Source organism: Mobula birostris, chromosome 10 (genome assembly GCF_030028105.1).
Source record: "Mobula birostris isolate sMobBir1 chromosome 10, sMobBir1.hap1, whole genome shotgun sequence".
NCBI classification, from domain to species: Eukaryota; Metazoa; Chordata; class Chondrichthyes; order Myliobatiformes; family Myliobatidae; genus Mobula; species Mobula birostris.
In genome coordinates, this window is record NC_092379.1 from 130,498,865 (window position 1) to 130,517,888 (window position 19,024).

General features: G+C 42.0%; 1 protein-coding gene across 4 annotated transcripts in view; it reads left to right on the forward strand.

Annotated features, from left to right (window-relative positions):
- Nucleotides 1-4,474: 4,474 nt before the first annotated feature.
- The window catches only part of nkrf (NFKB repressing factor), a 49,258-nt gene continuing 34,708 nt past the window's right edge, over nt 4,475-19,024 (forward strand). For all 4 annotated transcript variants that reach the window (XR_011887591.1, XR_011887589.1, XR_011887590.1 and 1 more), the window contains exons 1-2: nt 4,475-4,978; nt 16,179-16,300. Coding sequence is in view for 1 of the 4 variants with exons in the window: in XM_072270983.1 (XP_072127084.1) it covers nt 4,770-4,978; nt 16,179-16,300 (331 nt within the window). In the remaining 3 variants the exon portion in view is untranslated. The remainder of the gene's footprint in view (nt 4,979-16,178; nt 16,301-19,024) is intronic.

Sequence of the window (19,024 nt, forward strand, 5' to 3'; positions counted from 1 at the left end):
AAAAGTTTATTTTAAATTATTTGAAATATTGCTTAGAAAATAATGTCACTCTGATCTTTCTTGATATATGTATATTATGGAAAATCATAACTGATTTCCACTAATGGACAGTAGAGAGATGAGGTCCTACAAAGAGAATTCAGGGAGTTAGGCAGAAAGTTAAAAGGCAGGACCCCCAGTCCTGATGAATTTCTCAGCTCAAGAGTGTTGACTGTTTATTCATTTCCATCAATGCTGCCTGACCTGCTGCGTTCCTCCAGCATTTTGTGTGTGTTGCTATAGCCTCTAGTATTTTCATCTCAAGATTGCACCCTATGCAACATGCTAGTGAGACAGGAGATTGGAAGCTAATGTAGTGAAATTTACGGTGTAGATTGGAGGGCTGTTTCTCGGGAAGGTGGGACCTGTACAAAAAGGACAGGTTGCACCTAAACTGGTGGGGCACCAATATTCTCAGGGAGAGATTTGCTTGTGTGACCTGGGAGGGCTTAAACTAGCGTGGCAGGGGATTGGAAGGTAGAGCAGTAAGTTAAAAAATGAGGGATTGAGGGGAAATTAGAGGTTAGATCAAGTGAGACTGAAAGGAAGGCTGGACAAGGCAGGGTTAATAGATGTGGTGGGCTGACGGACTGAAGTATATTTATTTCAGTTTAAGGAGCATTATAGATAAGATGGATTGTTTAGGGCCTGGATTATGATGTTGTAGCCATCACAGGGCTCCGCCGAGAGACGAACAGGACAGACAGCTCAATGTTCCAAGGTTCAAATGTTTCAGCTACAATGGAGGGGGATGTAAAAGAGGTGGGGGGGGGGGAAATTCAGAATCAGAATCAGGTTTATTATCACCAGCATGTATCATGAAATTTGTTAACTTAGCAGCAGCAGTTCAATGCAATACATAATGTAGAAGGAATTTTTAAAAAAATTAATCAGTTACAGTATACGTATATTGAATAGATTAAAATAGTGTACTACTGACCAGGAGAAGTTAGAGAGCAGCACTTAGAGAACTTGCAGGAGGGTTTATGTACTGAGGCAATATGGGTAAAGGAAAGGAACGTCGCATCCGGAGTTTCTCCGGTTAGCGGACGATTTCCCTCCATGCCTCTGACGTAGTGGGGAACTGTGTATGAGGCAAGTTAAAGCAGTGGTTTGCCATTGACTTCTGCTGGGTTAGTTTCCAAAGAGATCACCAGCTCATAACCCAGCATGGATGGAAAGCGTTCAGGGGAGCCGGCTGGATTCGAACTCGGGACCTTTCATCCCGAAGTCCAACGTTGATGCCACTACGCCACCAGCCGGGTCGCAATGTGGGTAGAGCTCAGGAATCAGAACGGTGCAGTTACAGTGATAGATTATACTATAGAGCTCCCAACAGCCAGTGGCAGGTGCAGGAACAGTTATGTAATCAGATAATAGAAAGATGTATAGGTAACAGGATGATTGTAGTGAGTGAGTTTAAGTTTAATTATTGACAGGAACTCTCTCTGCCATGGGATGGAATTTGTTAGGTGCTTCTAGGAGGGTTTCATAACACAGTGGATAGATCAGCCAGGGAACAGGCTAAACTAGACCTTGTACAGGCAGTCCCCCGGCTACGACAGGATTCTTCCTTCGAGTTGTTCGTCAGTTGGAAATAGTAAAATGTGTGAGAGAGGATCATAGAAATGGCTGTGACAGGAGTGGGCGCCAGCCAGCCTCTGTGGCTCAGTCAGCTCTGCTCGGTTGGGAGGATGGAGAGTGGAGGCCATCTCCAGAAGATGCCTGCAGTCTCGCAGCAGCCGGCAAATCCATCCTCATTCATCCCGCTGGCTTCACAAATACTCACTCTATAGTAGTCCAGTCACTCGGGTCGAGTACAAAAATATTCTGAGGGGGTTGTCTGTTGATGGGTGGCTGATCTGGGATTGACATATTCTGCAGTGTGCGGTGCCTGTGGTTAGTGGTTGCTTATGGACGAGTGTCGGTAAGATATGCATTCATAACCTGGGTAGGACCCGTATTGGGAAATATGTCTGGTCAGGTGATCGGTAATTCAGTGGCAGAACATTTTGGGAACAATGATTATTAATCTGTTGTCTTGTCAGATTGTTATGGATAAGGATAAAACTGGACCTTGTCGAAAGGAGAATTACAACAGTGCTACCTAGGAGAGAGGATTGGGTGCATCTATTTATGGTTAAGCCCACATCTGACATTTTTACCTCTCCATGCTTTCTTTGGCACTTGTTTATGTGCAAGGCAAGGCATTACAGGTAAAATTGGTTTAGGACCAAGATTAGGGCATAGATTTACTAGCTCGACGCTCAGCCTAGCACGGATGGAAAATGTGCAAAGATCCTGCTGGATTCGAACCCAAGACCACTCGGTATCATTGATACCACGACACCGCAGCCGGCCACATCTGACATATGGGAGTTGTTTAAAGCCCAGCTGATCAAAATCAGGACCAATATGTTCTGTGAGGAAGAGTGACAAGGTTCAGGTACCTTGGATGACTAGAGATGTAAATTTAGTTAAAGAGGCAAGGGATGCTTATGTATGGTTTATAAAACTGATATCAGACAGGATCTTTAGAGGAAATATAAACAGAGCAGGAGATGCATTCTCAAATATATATTTCCTTAAATTTTATTATCTGAGTACATGCATGTTACCACAAACAACCCTGAGATTCCCTTCCTGCGGGCGTACTTAGCAGATCCATAGAACAGTAATTGTAAACAGGGTCAATGGACAACAAACTGGGCAAATGCAGATATAAATAAATAGCAATAAACAACGAGCATGAAGTAACAAGACAAAAGAGTCCTTAAATGAGTGTGGTTATCCCCTTTTGCTCAAGAGCCTGATGGTTGAGGGGTAGTAACTGTTCTTGAACCTGGTGGTGTGAGTCCTGAGGCACTTGTACCTTCTACCTGATGGCAGCAGTGAGAAAAGAGCATGGCCTGGGTGGTGAGGATCTTTGATGATGGATGCTGCTTCTCTATGGCAATGTTTCATGTAGATGTGCTCCATGGTTGCACGAGGAAATCTGCAGATGCTGGAATTTCAAGCAACACACTTAAAAGTTGCTGGTGAACGCAGCAGGCCAGGCAGCATCTCTAGGAAGAGGTACAGTCGATGTTTCAGGCCGTGACGTCGACTCTACCTCTTCCTAGCGATGCTGCCTGGCCTGCTGCATTCACCAGCAACTTTTATGTGTGGTGCTCAATGGTTGGGAGGGTTTTACCCGATGTTCTGGGCTGAATCCACAATACTGTATGTTATAATCATCCTCCATCCTGTTTATTAATGACTTGCTTCTGGGCTATTAGCAAGTTTAGAAGTTGTATTCCCTTTGTCCAAATCATCCATACCATCAAAGAACAGCATGAGACGGCAGATGCTGGAATTTGGGGCATAATATTGCTGGAGGAATTCAACAGGTGGAGCAGCATCTGTGGAGGAAAGGAATTATCGACGGTGACCCGATGCAGTGTCTTCAACCCAAACCAACGTCGGCAGACCCTTTTCCATCACGGATGCTGCTCGACCCGTTGATTTCCACCAGCAGATTTTTGCTCCAGAGGACCGGTCAAACCCGATCACTCGGCCAGTAACGTGCCGAATGCACGAAGAATTATCTGTCCATTGTTACATCGCTGTTTATGGGAGCTTGTTTCTTTGACGGTTGATATGGCAACATTACAAAATGATTACAAAACAGCAGAGAATCTGTATATTTTTAATAAAAACCACTAACTAGGACATCAAAATACTTAATTTATTTCCCATATTAGAACAATTCAAAAGAATTTTGATTGGCTACAAAGGTCTTTCAAGTCGACCTGAGGGTGTAAAAGAATGCTCGCCTCTTTTCTGTGTCTAGAAGGGCTTTACCGCCAGTGAAATAATTTCTGAAGCGTTGCAATGTTTTTTAAAAAACCGGTAGGCAATTTCCACCAACAGCAGTGACAAACGCCAGATCTGCTATTAGCGCTATTGTGTGTGTTGAATAACACTGACAGGAGTCCGCCCTTCGAAACGGCATTAGGAATACTTTACCCCCGAATTGAGACCTCCAACTGGTAAGAGCCCGAGAGGATCTTCAGCAGGTTGCAAGGCTTCATCGCTGGGTAGCAGGGGAAAGAAACGTGGATCAATGGGAGACTGTGGGGGTGAATGCTGTGCAGCACCATCGCGTGTTCCTCTTCGAAGTGGAATTCGCCTGAAATCCGTGAACACATCTCTGTGAGTCTGCAGTTTTTATTTTTAAACAAGGGCGCTGGTGATCATATAGCGTTAGGTTAGCCCGGGTCTCGTCGCTGCTGTGTTGGGGGTGGGGGAAGTAGGCGGGTGATTGTGACACCAGAGCGGACACGTTGTGGTGCAGGGGGAGAGGGGAGGGAGGGAGCAGGCAGGGAGGGGAGTAGGAGGAGGGAGGAGAGGGAAAAGGGGGAGTAGTTGGAAGGAAGGAAGGAAGGAGGGAGGCGAGGGCTGAGAGTCGTTCACCGGTGCCCGTGGACATCCACCAGCGGGGGCGCTCTAGGCAGGGTTGCCGGCGGTTGGATTGGAGCGGAGCGGCGCGGCGCCGGGCGGAAGGCAGCGGCGGCGTTGACGATCGGGATCGGTGGAACAGGAGGAGGCGCGTTTGTAGGCGCCTTGCAAAGTAGGGGCTGGGTGGTCCACGGCCGGAGAAGGTCCGGAGGCCTGAGCGGTTGCCCACCTCCTCTCTCCCGCCCGTGTCGCGCCTCGCCGGCCCCGAGTTTCGGGGCCTGGGCACTAAGATGGCGGCCGGCGTGGAGTCGATGGCCAGGCCGAAGAGGCAGCTGGCCGAGGCGGCCGAGCAGTACCGCGGACCCTCCGAGAGCGACCGGCATTGGCACTTCCGCCGTCAGTTCATCGTCCGCCACATGCACGACTACCCGGGCAACAGGATCGAGCAGCTGCTCGCACTCTCCATGGTGTGGACCAACCACGTCTTCCTGGGCTGTAGGTGAGTGTAGGCCCGGCGCCTCGGCCTCGGTCCCGGCTTTTGTTACATAACCCACTCTCTGGCCGTGTAGGGCTGCGGGGCACGGAGCCTCGGGCTCCGAATGGATCCCAGCATCTCTCCGGGCTCTGATGGGCAGCGTTTTCCCAATGACAGCAGCGTCTTTGCTCTATCCTTCGGCGACCCCTCCACGTCAGGGGTTGTAATACTTTTCCCAAAGTCCCCCTTACATGAGTTTCGTGTGGTGGTACCCTCGACATGAAAGGTTTCGTGTATATGTTATTGATTGATCGAGTACAAGTTCTCCGGAAGATGGAGATATTCAGCGGAGAGGATGAGATTTACACGTGCTGTAGTACAGTAATTTTGAGATTTCTGTTCTATCCGAGAAGTTAACGGATTTGGCACACGATAATGAAATGCAAGTCTTGTTCCTCTGGTTTTGTGTCTGTGGAGGGTTAGGTGTTGACCTCTGGACAAAGCTTATTGAGTATATATAATCTTTTAAAACTGGAAGCTTGCTTAAACTCCACCTCCCGTACCTTTCATTTAATAGTGTAAGGAGATTGTGGCTTCCAGTCAACTACCTCGGCTGCTTTCCTTAGCTTTTTGGACTGAATTTCTGAGGATAACCATGAACAATAATTTTAGTAGTTTCACTTACTGTCTCCCTCAAATGCCCCTTCCAAAGCTCAGCTGTGTCCTCTGGACTCACTATTTTCTCCCTTTATTTTGTTTCCACTGAACCACTGGTCATCCAAGTTTCTTGTTCTAGTTACTGTTAATTAAGGTTGTTTCCAAATCATTTCTTTCAAATCTGCTGTCAATATCATGTTCCTTCACAAATAATTTCTTGCTCCCTTCAAAGCTTGTGATTCTAATCTTTACTTTTCCAAGTTCCTGGAAGCTTTGGCATCTTTAATTTGAGCCTTTCTGCTCTTGTGTGCCTGATTTGAATTTCTGCCTGTTGACAAAGGTAATTTATCTCTTGTCTTACTTAAATCTGTAGACTTTGATTGGCTTGACCAGACCATCCTCATCCATCCAAAGGATCACTTGCTATGGCTTCTCTTCATGCATGGTTATCCCTGATGTCTCCCAAGTACTTGTCCTTGGTCTCTTTCATTTCCTTATCCTTTTCTTTTATAACCTCATCCAAAATTACAGCTTCAGTTTTCATAGTGAATATAATTTTGTCAAAGATCCACTACAGGAGGAAATAAAAATTCCTTCAACCAAATACTGGGAACAGTGGAGCTAGGTTTTAGTTCTTAGTTGCAACTAATACTATCCCCCTCTTTTCTCACAACTATCAGAAACAGAACCCAGAGTCACACAACAAGAGTCTTGGACTGAAGCATCAGTGGAAAGAAGGAGAGCATTTCCAGCATGTTCTGTTTTTGCTTCTGATTGTGTATTTGTATTGACAGAAAGTTTAGCTTGGGACCTCATTTGTACCATTACAGCGGTCATAACACGGGTGAATTGCATCCCTGCCTCATTTGGAGTGTTTGTAAAACTCAGCAATGCCATTCTTATTTTTCCTGGACTACTCTGGTAGATTTGTGAATCATCTCTCTCAGTAAGGTCATCCAAAGCTCTGCTGGCTGTGCCATAACTTGTCCAAGTCTCCATTCACTTGGCTTTGAGAAAAGCAATTCCTTTGCTGTTAAGTAACACACACAAAATGCTGGAGGAGGTCAGGCAGCATGAATGGAGATGAATAAAGAGTTGAAGTTTTGTGCTGAGACCTCTCATCAGTCTTGATGAAGGCTCTCGGCTCAAAATGTCAACCCTTTATTCCTCTCCGTGGATGCTAACAGACTTGCTGAGTTCCTCCAGCATATTTTGTGTTACTCTGAATTTCCAGCATCTGAAGAATCTCAAGTTTAGCCTTACTTTTAAATTCTCCTTACTTTTGATTCTTTAACAAAGCAATTCATTATTTCTGTAATCTCTTCCCCCACCCCTGTACCTACAGTCTTGTAAGCTACCTGTATTTCTCCTTTTCTGGCAACTTGATTTGATTGTTCTATCCTTATCTTTGGCAATCGTGTCTTCGAATACTGGGGGTTTATGCTTTGGAATTCAGTCCTCTAACCCAAGCATAATTCTGCTTTCAGGAGAAGGGTTTTAGTGCTGTGTCTTGATTGTAACTTGTATTCCAGTTCAGTGTGATAATGTTCCAGTGAATTGCCTTGGGATGTTCTATGCAAAAAGCATTTTATAAATGTAGGCTATTGTGGAACTCTGTCTTTGGTAGCAGTAGAAGAGGGTATTTGTTGAGAATATCTGTGGGAATATGCAGGTTTATATAGTAAATTCTGGTTAATTGGATCATCGGTTAATCAGAGTAGCTGTTTATTTGGGACAATGCTTAACAATAATTATTGATAAAGTTTCTTGGATTCCCTTCATTTATTTGGGACACTTAATTGGTACCAGAGGCTGTTGCTGAACTATCCCTAACTATCGTCAATCATGTGCACTTGTGGCTGTTAGACCCTACAACATTCTTAGAGGAAATAGTTTTTAAACTGAGTCAGTGCATGTGTTTGTGTTCAAAAAACTGGGTGTGATTTTTGTCACATAGTTGGTGAGAAATAATCAGTAAGGCAACTTAGAATTGTTTTGCTCACTGGAGTTTCAAGCATTCAGGCTCGGAGATGCTAGGAATGGTGTGGAGTGAAAATGAAACAATTTCGCTATTTCAGCAAGTTAGGATCTATGAAGAATTTGAAGGTATCAGTAATTATCTTGAATGTTACGATGAAAATGAAGACTTGGATATGAAACAGTGTATGAAGGCAGTCCACTATATGCTCTAGGTGGGCTAATTTTCTTCATTCTGTACCCTGGATGAATTCCTCTTTCAATAACTGTTAAGAACTAATGCACAGCTTTATAGTACAGTAGTACTATTGCTAGTGTTCTCATTTGTTCTGTGTTACAGTTAAAAACATAATTTGTTACTCAGTTTTTCTTTTTCAACTTTTTAATACTATTTCCATGAAACGTCAGCTAATTGAGACAGCTGCCTAATTAGGTTAAAATGCACTGGTCCTGATGTGTCCCAATTAACCGAAATCTACTGTATTATATACCATAAAGTTCAAAGCATAATAAACTCTGGTTAGGAATGATATTTCAAGATCACAAGCAATGATGATGCTTCATTATTGAAAGAAATATCAATGTAAGACCTTTCGTAGTTTTTTTTTGATCCACACTTTCTTTCTGTATTTGAGATTGCCTATGAAGCCACAAAGAGATTTAAAGAGTTAATTTACACCACTTTCAAGTCCAACAAGCACAAGCTGTGTATTGTCATATTTGTGTAGAAATACAGCTGAACTTATCAATGCTTTGAATGGTTATGCTTTATAGTTTTAATAAGTCAGCTTCCTACAATTGTTGTACTCATCGTGTCATTGGTTAGTTTGATTATTTATAGCCAAATAGGAGTACAGGGGATGCCTGCATAATGACTGTCGGGTTATGGAAATTTTCCCTTGTACAATTCACAAATTATGATCCAAAAATTTGAAGTACGGAGTAAAATTTGTTCTCACAGAATTTGGGTAAAGTAAATAAGCACAATTCTTTTTCAACTTGCATTTCTTCATGTGTGCAGAGGAAGGATGCAGTTTCATGTTATGGAAAATTGTGATTATGGTTTGTTTTGTAGGACAGCAGTGCCTATTTACACCTGTTATTCCAGTGTCGAGAACCTGGTTTATTGCTGTACTGTTAATCAGTCATGTCAGGTTCATCAATTTCAGTGTCCTTCACTTAGCCTTAATTGCATGAAATATTAGTATCACAGTAGGCTCGATTTCCCTCCTTTATAATTTGGTCCATTGCTGGTCAATTCAATAGGTCTGAAGTATTTAGGAGTAAGTCTAATAATTTCCTTGTTTCTCAGTCCTTACCTGACTGCTGTAGAACTTTGGAGACCAATTTTGTTAAGTTTTTTCATGCAAGAATGGATACTGTTAGGTTCACTCCTAATACTTCAGACCTATTGAATTCATCTTTTGACATCTAATTGTTGCCCCTCAGTCACAAAGCTCTTCTTTGAGTAATCCTTCAGAAATTGTTAGTAGTCTATTACAGGCAAAAGTTTTTGAGCCTTTGGGTAACAGTCACTGTGTAAAGACTGGTGAACAAAATTACTCTGTGCTTGCTCTGCAGTCGTTCTGACCATGTGGATGAGTACTGTATTCACTGAAAGCTATCTTACTCTCCGTCTCAACCGTTGCATTGTTGGTGAAGTAAGGTTGGCAGTAAACTGGCTTTAGAGTGAATGTCAGTCAAGTCAGGTGATTCTTCTTCCAGCAGTAGATGTTTCAAGGGAGGTTGCTCATCAGTGTTTAGTAGTGTGTGTGTTCTAACTCCCGATCTTCCAGATTAAACATCCACAGCTTTACCAGACACATTGCAGCATTGTGCCGTGATATTTGACATTTAAACCTGTCTCCTTTACCAGCTAGAGGAACTGCCAATGATCACCAATTGCTGTTCAATTTCAGCAGCTGCTCACAAAGAATTTTGTACGTTCTCTCTCTGATCACGCGAGTTTACTCCCGGTGCTCAGGTTTCCTCCTGCAATCCAAAGATGTACGGTTAGGGTTACTGAGTTGTGAGCATGCTTTGGTACTGGAAGCATGATGACACTTGAAGGCTGCCCAGCAGTCCTTGCTGATTTGACTTGAAGCAAACAGCACATTTCACTGTATGTTTCGATGTACACATGACAAATAAAGCCAATCTTGATCTTTAAAATATCAACAGCTTAAAGATGCCCTTGTGTTACATGAAAGCTTTTCCCCAGATTAAGCACAGGGTATCTTTACAGATGTCCATAAGCCAATTTTGTCCATAAGGCAGAAGATGTGCAAAGTCGCTGAATACAATAACCATACCTGCTGTAAAGAATGATGTTTATCAGGTCCAATTGACATGAACATTTTATTGCTTTCCCCTGCCTAGTTACAATGGTGCAGGGTCAGGATGGCCTAGACTGAATAGCTAGTTTTGTTGGGCTTGAGGAATTAGTGAATGTTACATTATTGCACGGGTATCAATAGAAGTGATGCCCATTTGTCCCTCCTCACTGATCTCCTTCCTGGCACTTATCCTTCCAAGCGGAACAAATGCTACAGCTCCTCCCTCGCTACCATCCAGGGTCCTAAACAGTCCTTCCAGGTGAGGCAACACTTCGGTGCTCCCGGTGTGGCTTCCTGCTCATTGGTGAGACCTGATGTAAATTGGGAGACTGCTTCGCCGTGCATCTATACTTCGTCTGCCAGAACAAGCGGGATTTCCCAGTGGCCACCGACTTTAATTCCACTTCCCTTTCCCATTCCGATATGTCCATCCATGGCTACCTCCACTGTCATGATGAGGCTGCGCTTAGATTGGAGGAACAACACCTTATATTCCATCTGGGTAGCCTCCAACCTGATGGCATGAACATCGATTTCTCAAACTTTAGGTAATGCCCCCAACCCCCTCCACTTCCCATCCCCTTTTCCCTCTCTCACCTCGTATCCTTATCCACCTCTCACCTCCCTCTGGTGCTTCTGATCCCTTTTTCTTTCTTCCATGGCCTTCTGTCTGTTTCACCAATCAACTTCCCAGCTCCTTACTTCATCTCTCCCCCTTCAGGTTTCACCTGTCACCTGGTGGTTCTCTTTTCCTTCTCCCACATTTTAAATCTACTCTGTAGCTTTTTTTTCCTCCAGTTCTGCCAAAGTGTTTCGGCCTGAAGCGTCGCCTGCTGCCTGGCCTGCTGAGCTCCTCCAGCATTTTGTGTGTGTTGTTCGGATTTCCAGTGTCTGCAGATTTTCTCTTGTTTGAGAAGTGATTGCATATCAGTTTACAAAGCGTCTTTCTTAAATGGCTTCTTGCAGTGATACTGGCAGCCTGTGAGACAATGGTGACTGATGACTGTAGGAAGGTTACGTGTAAACAAGGTATCATCCCCCCCCAAAAAAAATTGAATTTAATAATTTGTATGGGAGCTATTTGTATGTATAGGCGTTTTTAGCCTAGGTAAGGCCTGTGCTGGCTTGATTGGGATGTATCTCACCATTCCTCAATCTGTGATTCAAAACTTGAACTGCTGTCAGAGAAGATTGATGGACTCCTGAGCTTTAAGAAAGTAGCCCACCTATTGAGAGTTTTTTTTCCCTCTGGTACCTTTAATTTTTCATGATCACAGAAGGTAATCTGATTCAAAAATTCCTCAGTGTTGAAATTCAGACTTCTCACTTCTAAGGAGCTATTTTTATGACAGTCTGAAGAACTGTCAGCATTGACGAGGTCCCTTGATAATTTTCAACTGATCTAGCTTTCTTTTCCTTGTTAAGAAACCGTAGTTTCAGTTTCCAACTTTCAGATCATTTTTTTGTTTTGTTTTTGGGGTATTTATCATTGTAAAATATGGTATTTTCAGTTATATAAAACGTCTTCAGCCAAATAAGTTTTTTAGTGTCTATGGCAAATTGGAACCAAATTGAGAATGAAAATAGACACTAGATTATGAGCAACATTGTTTATACCTAACTCCCAAGTTAACTTTTCACATCAGTGGTGAACACTTCTACTAGGTATTCACAAATGTGATTTGCCATTAAACACTTTCACAAAGTAAAATACACCGCTTAAGTTCAAAGTCAAAGATTCGAAGTACATTTATTATCAAAGTATGTATACAGCATAGAACCCTGAGATGAATTTTTCCACAGACAGCCACAAAACAAAAGAAACACTGTGGAAGGCATTCGAAGAAAACATCAAATGCCCATTGTGCAAAAAAAAAGAACAAATTGAGCAAATGGCAAAAAAAGAGTGAAAAGCAAAATATAAAACATCAAACCACTGTCATCAAAACAGTCTAGGAAGGGTTCAGTTTAGTTTGGTTCAACTGAATTTAGTGCTGATTGTTCATTGACTGCAGGCCATAGAGCCTGTCTGTCCCATTTCAAAATGCAGCAAAAAGAGGAGTAACCGGAAACACATCACAACATGAACTACTGAGTCAAATTCACAAACCATGTTGATTAAACAATTGTGAAGACCCAAGACTCCAGTATCGTCGAGCAAGACGGCAGGAGGGAGACTGGTCAAATGCAGGCATCTTCCTCCGGGAGCAGCGAGCAAAAGTGAGAGAGAGAGACTGGACAAATGCAGGCAGATGGTGCTGAACACTCACTTGTCGTCCGCTCTCGTCGTTGATTTCAGTCTTGCTCGACACTTTAATTGGCATGAAATGGAATTGATTGTGGATTTGTGCACTGTCGCCAGGCCGCACACTCCACTCGAAACCTCACTGAACTCCCTTGGAGACAGCAAAGTCCAGATCACTCAAATGGCCCGAAAACACACCGCCAAATTGTAAATCACATGTTCCAGTAGTAGCAGAATCATATTTGGAAAAAGTAGTAGTAGCTTTGTGAATTATGTGAAGCAGTCGCCTTTGGTCATGTTGTTCGCTGGCTCCATCTTCTTCAGAAAATATATTGGTAGCAATATTTTCAGAATGTTAAACACACTGATTTTTCTGAATAGTTTACAGAGATCATGTTCTCTTGATTATTCACAGTCACAACAGAAAAATTTAAGTTCTGATTATGAACCATGTAGCTTGATATGGAGCTAGGACGTAAAGAATGGTTAATTTCTTTTGTTGCTTTTCAAGCTTTCTTATGAAACCCCTTTTTACCGGGTGTCTCTAGAAACGTGGCTGGTCTGCCCCTTGCTAATAACCACTGGGCTCAGTAGTGAGAAAACCACCTTTCTCAAACTCTGTACATCTAGGGTCAGTATGGCTTGAGCCCCACCAAAACCAGGAAGCTGGTATGTCTCTACCAGCAGAACCCCGATCTGTGCAAATACTGTATAAATACTGCCCCCCTGCAATTAGTCATCAGCGAGAAATAACAGATTGTACACTGCATACAATTGTAAAGAAAGTATATTTACAAATTTCAGCTTTATCAAACAGCTGGTAGGATAAATAACAGAAAAAAAAAGGGCCCATTACAGTTCACCCAGTCCAAATGTGTACATAGTTGGAGCTCATCTTGAAGTTGTCTTTAACCCGTGCACTTGGATCCGCGGTCTGCGTGAAAGCACACATCACCTTCCTTGAAATCCATCTCAAACAAATGGACTCCCCCCCCCCCCCCGAGTATTGGGCAGCAGGGACAGCTTCCTCAGCCATTTTCCCTCCCGCCAAAAAAAACCCTGACTCCCACCAGTGTCCGTCACAAAAATCTCTCTGCCCGGTGTTCCGTAGAACCTTCTCCCAATTTCACCGTCCTGATTAGCAGGCAGAACATTCTCAAGCTGAACAATAAATCTTTAGCTCAAACCCAAACTTGCTGAAAGCAGAACAGATTGCTCTTACAGAACTGCGAAAATGAAATATCTGCAGCATAGCAGTAAAATCTTAGCACATTAAATTTACATTTCTGAACAATTTTTTGAGATTATGGAGCAGTATTGGTGCTCAAGTGGCAGGATATGGCTCAATCCATGTTAATGTTCCTGTAGCAATAAATTCCTGATGCCTAAGTGTAGAATAGGGACTGTTGTAGTGGAGTAGAAGTTAGAGAATTGGTTGCCTTGGGATTCTGAGTTCGTGTGGGTATCTTGTCGGTTGAGTGGTATTTTAATGAGGTGGTTAAGATTTGGATTGGGATTGAGATAAATCAGTGGTCTGTGAGTTTGTTTTAATTTTTTATTTCAGAATCATAGGCATACATATCCAAGTCTCACTCAGCACATTTAGAAATTGAAATTCAATTCAAACCTGTTTAAAGCTATATATGTTGCCTGAAAAATGAAACCATTTGGCAATGGGGTCTTCTGTAAATTTAAAAAAAACAAGCAAATAAAATAGAGCAAAAATGTAAACTCTTTGATTTACCTTACTAATGAAATTACTGATGATGAAAAATTATTAAATGAATTGGTTCAAGATACTATTGACTTCATCTAATCTGGACTAATCCAAAGATAAGACCATAAGACATGGGAGGAGAATTAGGCCATTTAGCCCATCGAGTCTGCTCTGCCATTCCATCATGGCTGATCCCGCATCCTTTGATGCCCCGACCGATCAGTAAACAATCAACTTCCACCTTAAATGCACACAGACCTGCCCTCCACAGTCTGTGGCAAAGCATTCCACAGATTTACTACTCTCTGGCTAACAGAAATTCTCCATACCTCTGTTCTAAGGAGTTGCCCCTCAATTTTGAGGCTGTGCTCTCTAATTCTGGATACCCCCACCATAGAAAACATCCTCTCCGCATCCACCCTGTCTAGTCCTTTCCGCATTTGGTAGGTTTCAATGAGATCCCCCCCACATTCTTCTAAATTCCAGTGAGTACAGGCCAAAAGCTGCAAATGCTCCTCATATGTTAACGCCTTCATTCCCGGAAACATCCTTGTGAACCTTTTCTGGACTCCAATGACAACACATCCTTTCTGAGATATGGGGCCCAAAACTGTTGACAGTACTCCAGTTGTGGCCTGACTAGTGTTTTATAAAGGCTCAACATTATTCCTTGCTTTTATATTCTATATTCCTTGAAATAAATGCCAGTATCATAGTCATATGACTTTATTGATCCCGGGAGAAATTGGAAATTGGTTATCTTTCCTGTAATGCCATAAGATTTTATTTTGTTAAGCAGCCTTGTATGGCACCTTATCAAATGCTTTCTGAAAATCCAAGTAAATGACATCCACTGCCTTTCCCTTTCTCATCTTGCTTGTTACTTCCTCAAAGAACTGTAACAGATTTGTCAGGTAAGATTTCCCTTTACAGAAACCATGCTGACTTGGACTTATTTTATCATTAATCTCCAAGTACCCCGAAACCTCACCCTTAATAATAGATCACAACAATTTCCAAGCACTGAGGTTAGGCTAACTGGTCTATAAATTCCTTTATTTTGTCTTCCTCCATTCTTAAAGAGTGGAGTGACATTTTCAATTTGCCTGTTCTCCGGGACCACCATTCCAGAATCAAGTGATTCTTAAAAGATCATGACCAAAGCATCTGTTCTCTTCAGCAACTTCTCTCAGGACTCTGGGATGTAGTCCATCTGGTCCACATGACTTATCCACCTTAAGACCTTTGAGTTTGCCTAGCACTTTTTCCTTTGTAATAGCAATGGATCTCACTCCTTCTCACAGACGGTCATGAACCTCTGGCACACTGCTACTGTCTTCCACAGTGAAGACTGATGCAAAGTACTTATTAAGTTCATCTGGAATTTCTTTGTCCCCTATTACTACCTCACCAGCATCATTTTCCAGTGGTCCAATATCAACTCTCACCTCCCTTTTACTCTTTATATAACTAAAAAAAAAGTCTGGTTTCCTGCTTTATATTATTGGCTAGTCTGCCCTCATATTTAATCTTTTCCCTTCTTATAGCTTTTTTAGTTGCCTTTTGTTGGATTTTAAAAACTTTCCAATCATGCAACTTCCCACTTACTTTTGCTATCTTATATGCCCTTCCATTGGCTTTTATGCAGCTTCCCTTGTCAGCCACAGTTGTCACCCCTGCCATTTGAGAATTTCTTCCTCTGTGAGACTTATCTATCCTGTGCCTTGTGAATTATTCCCAGAAACTAGCCATCTCTGCTCTGCTGTCATCCCTGCCAGATTGTTGGTAGCTTCCCCATGGATTTCATATCTGGAAGATGAAATTGAATTTGCCTCCTTTCCTGAATGACAATAGTTACCTACTCAACCCGATGCAGATTATAGTCATTTATTAGTTTGCATTTTGTTCAGAAATTGGCTGCCGTGATTCTCTTGTGACAAAAGTTCAAAAATAATTTATTGGTTGTGCATTTGCATTTTTTAAGCTCTTGATCTCGTTTATTTTACTGCTTTCCTGTATTGATGGATATCCACTCTTAGACCCGCTACATTCTTGACTTTGCTGTCATTTTATTATGCGCTCCTATGCCTGTTTTTCTCCAAACACATGCACTTTTACACTTTTCTTCCAGTGCGATCAATTCATTGGTATTTTCTGCAATAAAATTTGCTTTTGTGAAGGAATACTGTAAACCCAATACCTTGTGAATAATTTTCAATTTTTTAATTATAACTTAACAACATATAATTATCATGAATTGACCATGTTTTGCTTATGTATGTTTGCTAATAGATACAGCCGAGACCTTTTGGAACGAGTCTCACAAATGGCAGAAGGTATTGAAGTTGGTGACTTAGGATCATTGGAGTTAATTCCAGGGAGCACAACTAATAAAAGATCCAATTCTGACAATGGTAAGTTAAGAACCCTTACCTGTTTTGTGTGTGTGCGCAGCTATGTTGTATTACAATATGGAACTGATAGTCCACACAATCAGTCTGTTTATATTCTCATTGTGAGCAGTGTAGGCTAATACTCTTTCTTTTCCAGTACATACAGTATCTGTATTTTACTTCAGTCATCCTTCCAAACTACTCAACTGTGTTGACACAGCCTTTATTTAAATCACTCTGAAAATGCATTCCACCGTCTTGCTGTCTTTGCTTAAGTTTTTAAGCAATGCTTCAGCTCCATTACTCAGGGCCATTTAAAGTGTCAAGCAAGATTTAAATTGTTGAGGCCAAGAATGGAAAATGAACAGGTGTTCAGCGTCTCCCGTTTTCTTGCTACCGCTGTGAGGCCGGGGTACAGGACTCTTTGCCCCACACTGCCAGGTTTGGGAGCAGTTGTTGCTCTGTGGCCATCAGGCTCCTGGACTGGCTTCGCTTCCCTTCACTTTCGGGGACTGCAGTTCATGTTTGCAATTTGTCCTCTTTTGCACAGTAGGTAGGTGGTGGTCTTTGTGTTTTTTTTTGAATTCTGTGGTGCTTCTTTGTTTTGTGAGTGCCTGCTAGAAGATCAATCTCAAGGTTATATATGGTATATGAACTTTGATTTCTGTACTAGATTTTTACATTCCTTGTATCTGTTGTACATTAGTTCATTCTCCTAGGCTTCATAGAGGACTGAGCTGCAAAATGCATCAGCATCACATCTGTTATTACCTCTCACTCATCAGGCTCTTGAACCAGAGGGGATAACTTCCCTCAACTTCAGTCACCCTGACAACTGTTCCCACAACCTATGGACTCACTTTCAAGGACTCTACTCATGTTCTCTATTTATTGCTGCTGCTTCTTCCTCATTATTATTATCTTGTTATTTTTTTTCTTTTTGTATTTGCACAGTTTGTGGTCTTTTGCACATTGTTTGTCTTGTTGATTCAAGATTCAAACTGTATTTATTATCAAAGAATGTATAAATTGTACAACCTTGAGATTGTTTACAGACAGTCACAAACTGAAAAAAAATTGAGTGTTTTTTCATTGATTCTATTGTTTCTTCGTATTTTCTGTGAATGCTTGCAAGAAAATGAATCTCAGGATAATGGTGAGATATATGTACTATAGTAGTTAGAATTTTGAATTTCCATCTCAGAAATACTATTCCATTTAGCCTGTGTGGTATATCACAGTTGTTGTTCATAGTTTTGGATAGATTTGGCAATTTGTGCTGAATTATGGGCAGTTGTTTCCTGGGTTTAGTCCCTCAGAACTGAACTGAAAGTGTAATACATCTATGGTAGGATCGCTTTCAACTTCTAAATGGAATTGTTCCATTAAATGTGTGGGAGAAGAGAATAAAAGGATCTGTTGAAGTTGGGATGGAAATGGATCAACTTTTTGGATCAGTTTTTGTGACTTCTATTCAGTGTAACTGATTACTATATACTTTATTGTTGCCACACAATTGATACTAGAACGTACAATCATCACAGCAATATTTGATTCTGCACTTCCCGCTCCCTGGATTACAAATATTAAATATTAAAAATATTACAAATGGTAAAAATTATTAACTATTTAAAAAAAATTATAAATCATAAATAGAAAGTAGAAAAATGGAAAGTAAGGTAGTGCAAAACAACCAAGAGGCAGGTTCGGATATTTGGAGGGTACGGCCCAGATCCGGGTCAGGATACGTTCAGCAGTCTTATCACAGCTGGAAAGAAGCCGTTCCCAATTCTGGCCGTACGAGTCTTCAAGCTCCTGAGCCTTCTCCCAGAGGGAAGAGGGACGAAAAGTGTGTTGGCTGGGTGGGTCGTGTCCTTGATTATCCTGGCAGCACTGCTCCGACAGCATGCGGTGTAAAGTGATTATATACGTTTATTGGGATTGGTCTTTAACAGTTACTTCTTTCTTGATTCTCATTGCTGTAATTCAGGAAATAAGAATAAATTTACTTTACAATATTGTTTGTTTTTCTGTTGGTCACACACTACATAGTCTGTGCTGGTGGTGTAGTGGTATCTGCGCACAGACTTTGGAACAAGAGGTCTCCGGTTCAAATCCAGCCATCTTCTTGCATGCTTCTGTCCATGCTGGGTTGAATGCCGAGCTAACAACTGGGCCTTGTAAAAGAGATAAATGCTAAAGAAACAGAAAGGATACTGCCCGGTGTACCAAACAGGCACGGGAAGGAACTTGCCTTATACACTTCATAACGTAATTTTCAAGTTGAAGTAACATTTTAAGTTTTCATTATTTTAAGATGGTACATTTAACTATGACTCATTTGTTTGTTATGTGCAATGTTGTATGATGTGGACGATTGTGGTCTTGATCATGATTGTTCTTGGCAAACTTATCTGCAGGAGTGGTTTGTTATTGCTGCCTTCTGGGCTGTGTCTTTACAAAAGCGGGTGATCCCAGCCATTATCAATACTCTTCAGAGATTGTCTGCCTGGTGTCAGTGATCACGTAACCAGAACTTGTGATATGCACCAGCTGCTTATATGACCATCCAGCACCTGCTCCCATGGCTTCACATGACCCTGACTGGAGGGCTAAGCAGGTGTTACACCTTGCCCGAGGGTGAGCTGCAGGGTAGTGGAGGGAAGGAGCACCTTACACCTCCTTTGGTAGAGATGTATCTCCATCCCACCACCCACCTATGACTAAATGTTTTAATGAACAAGC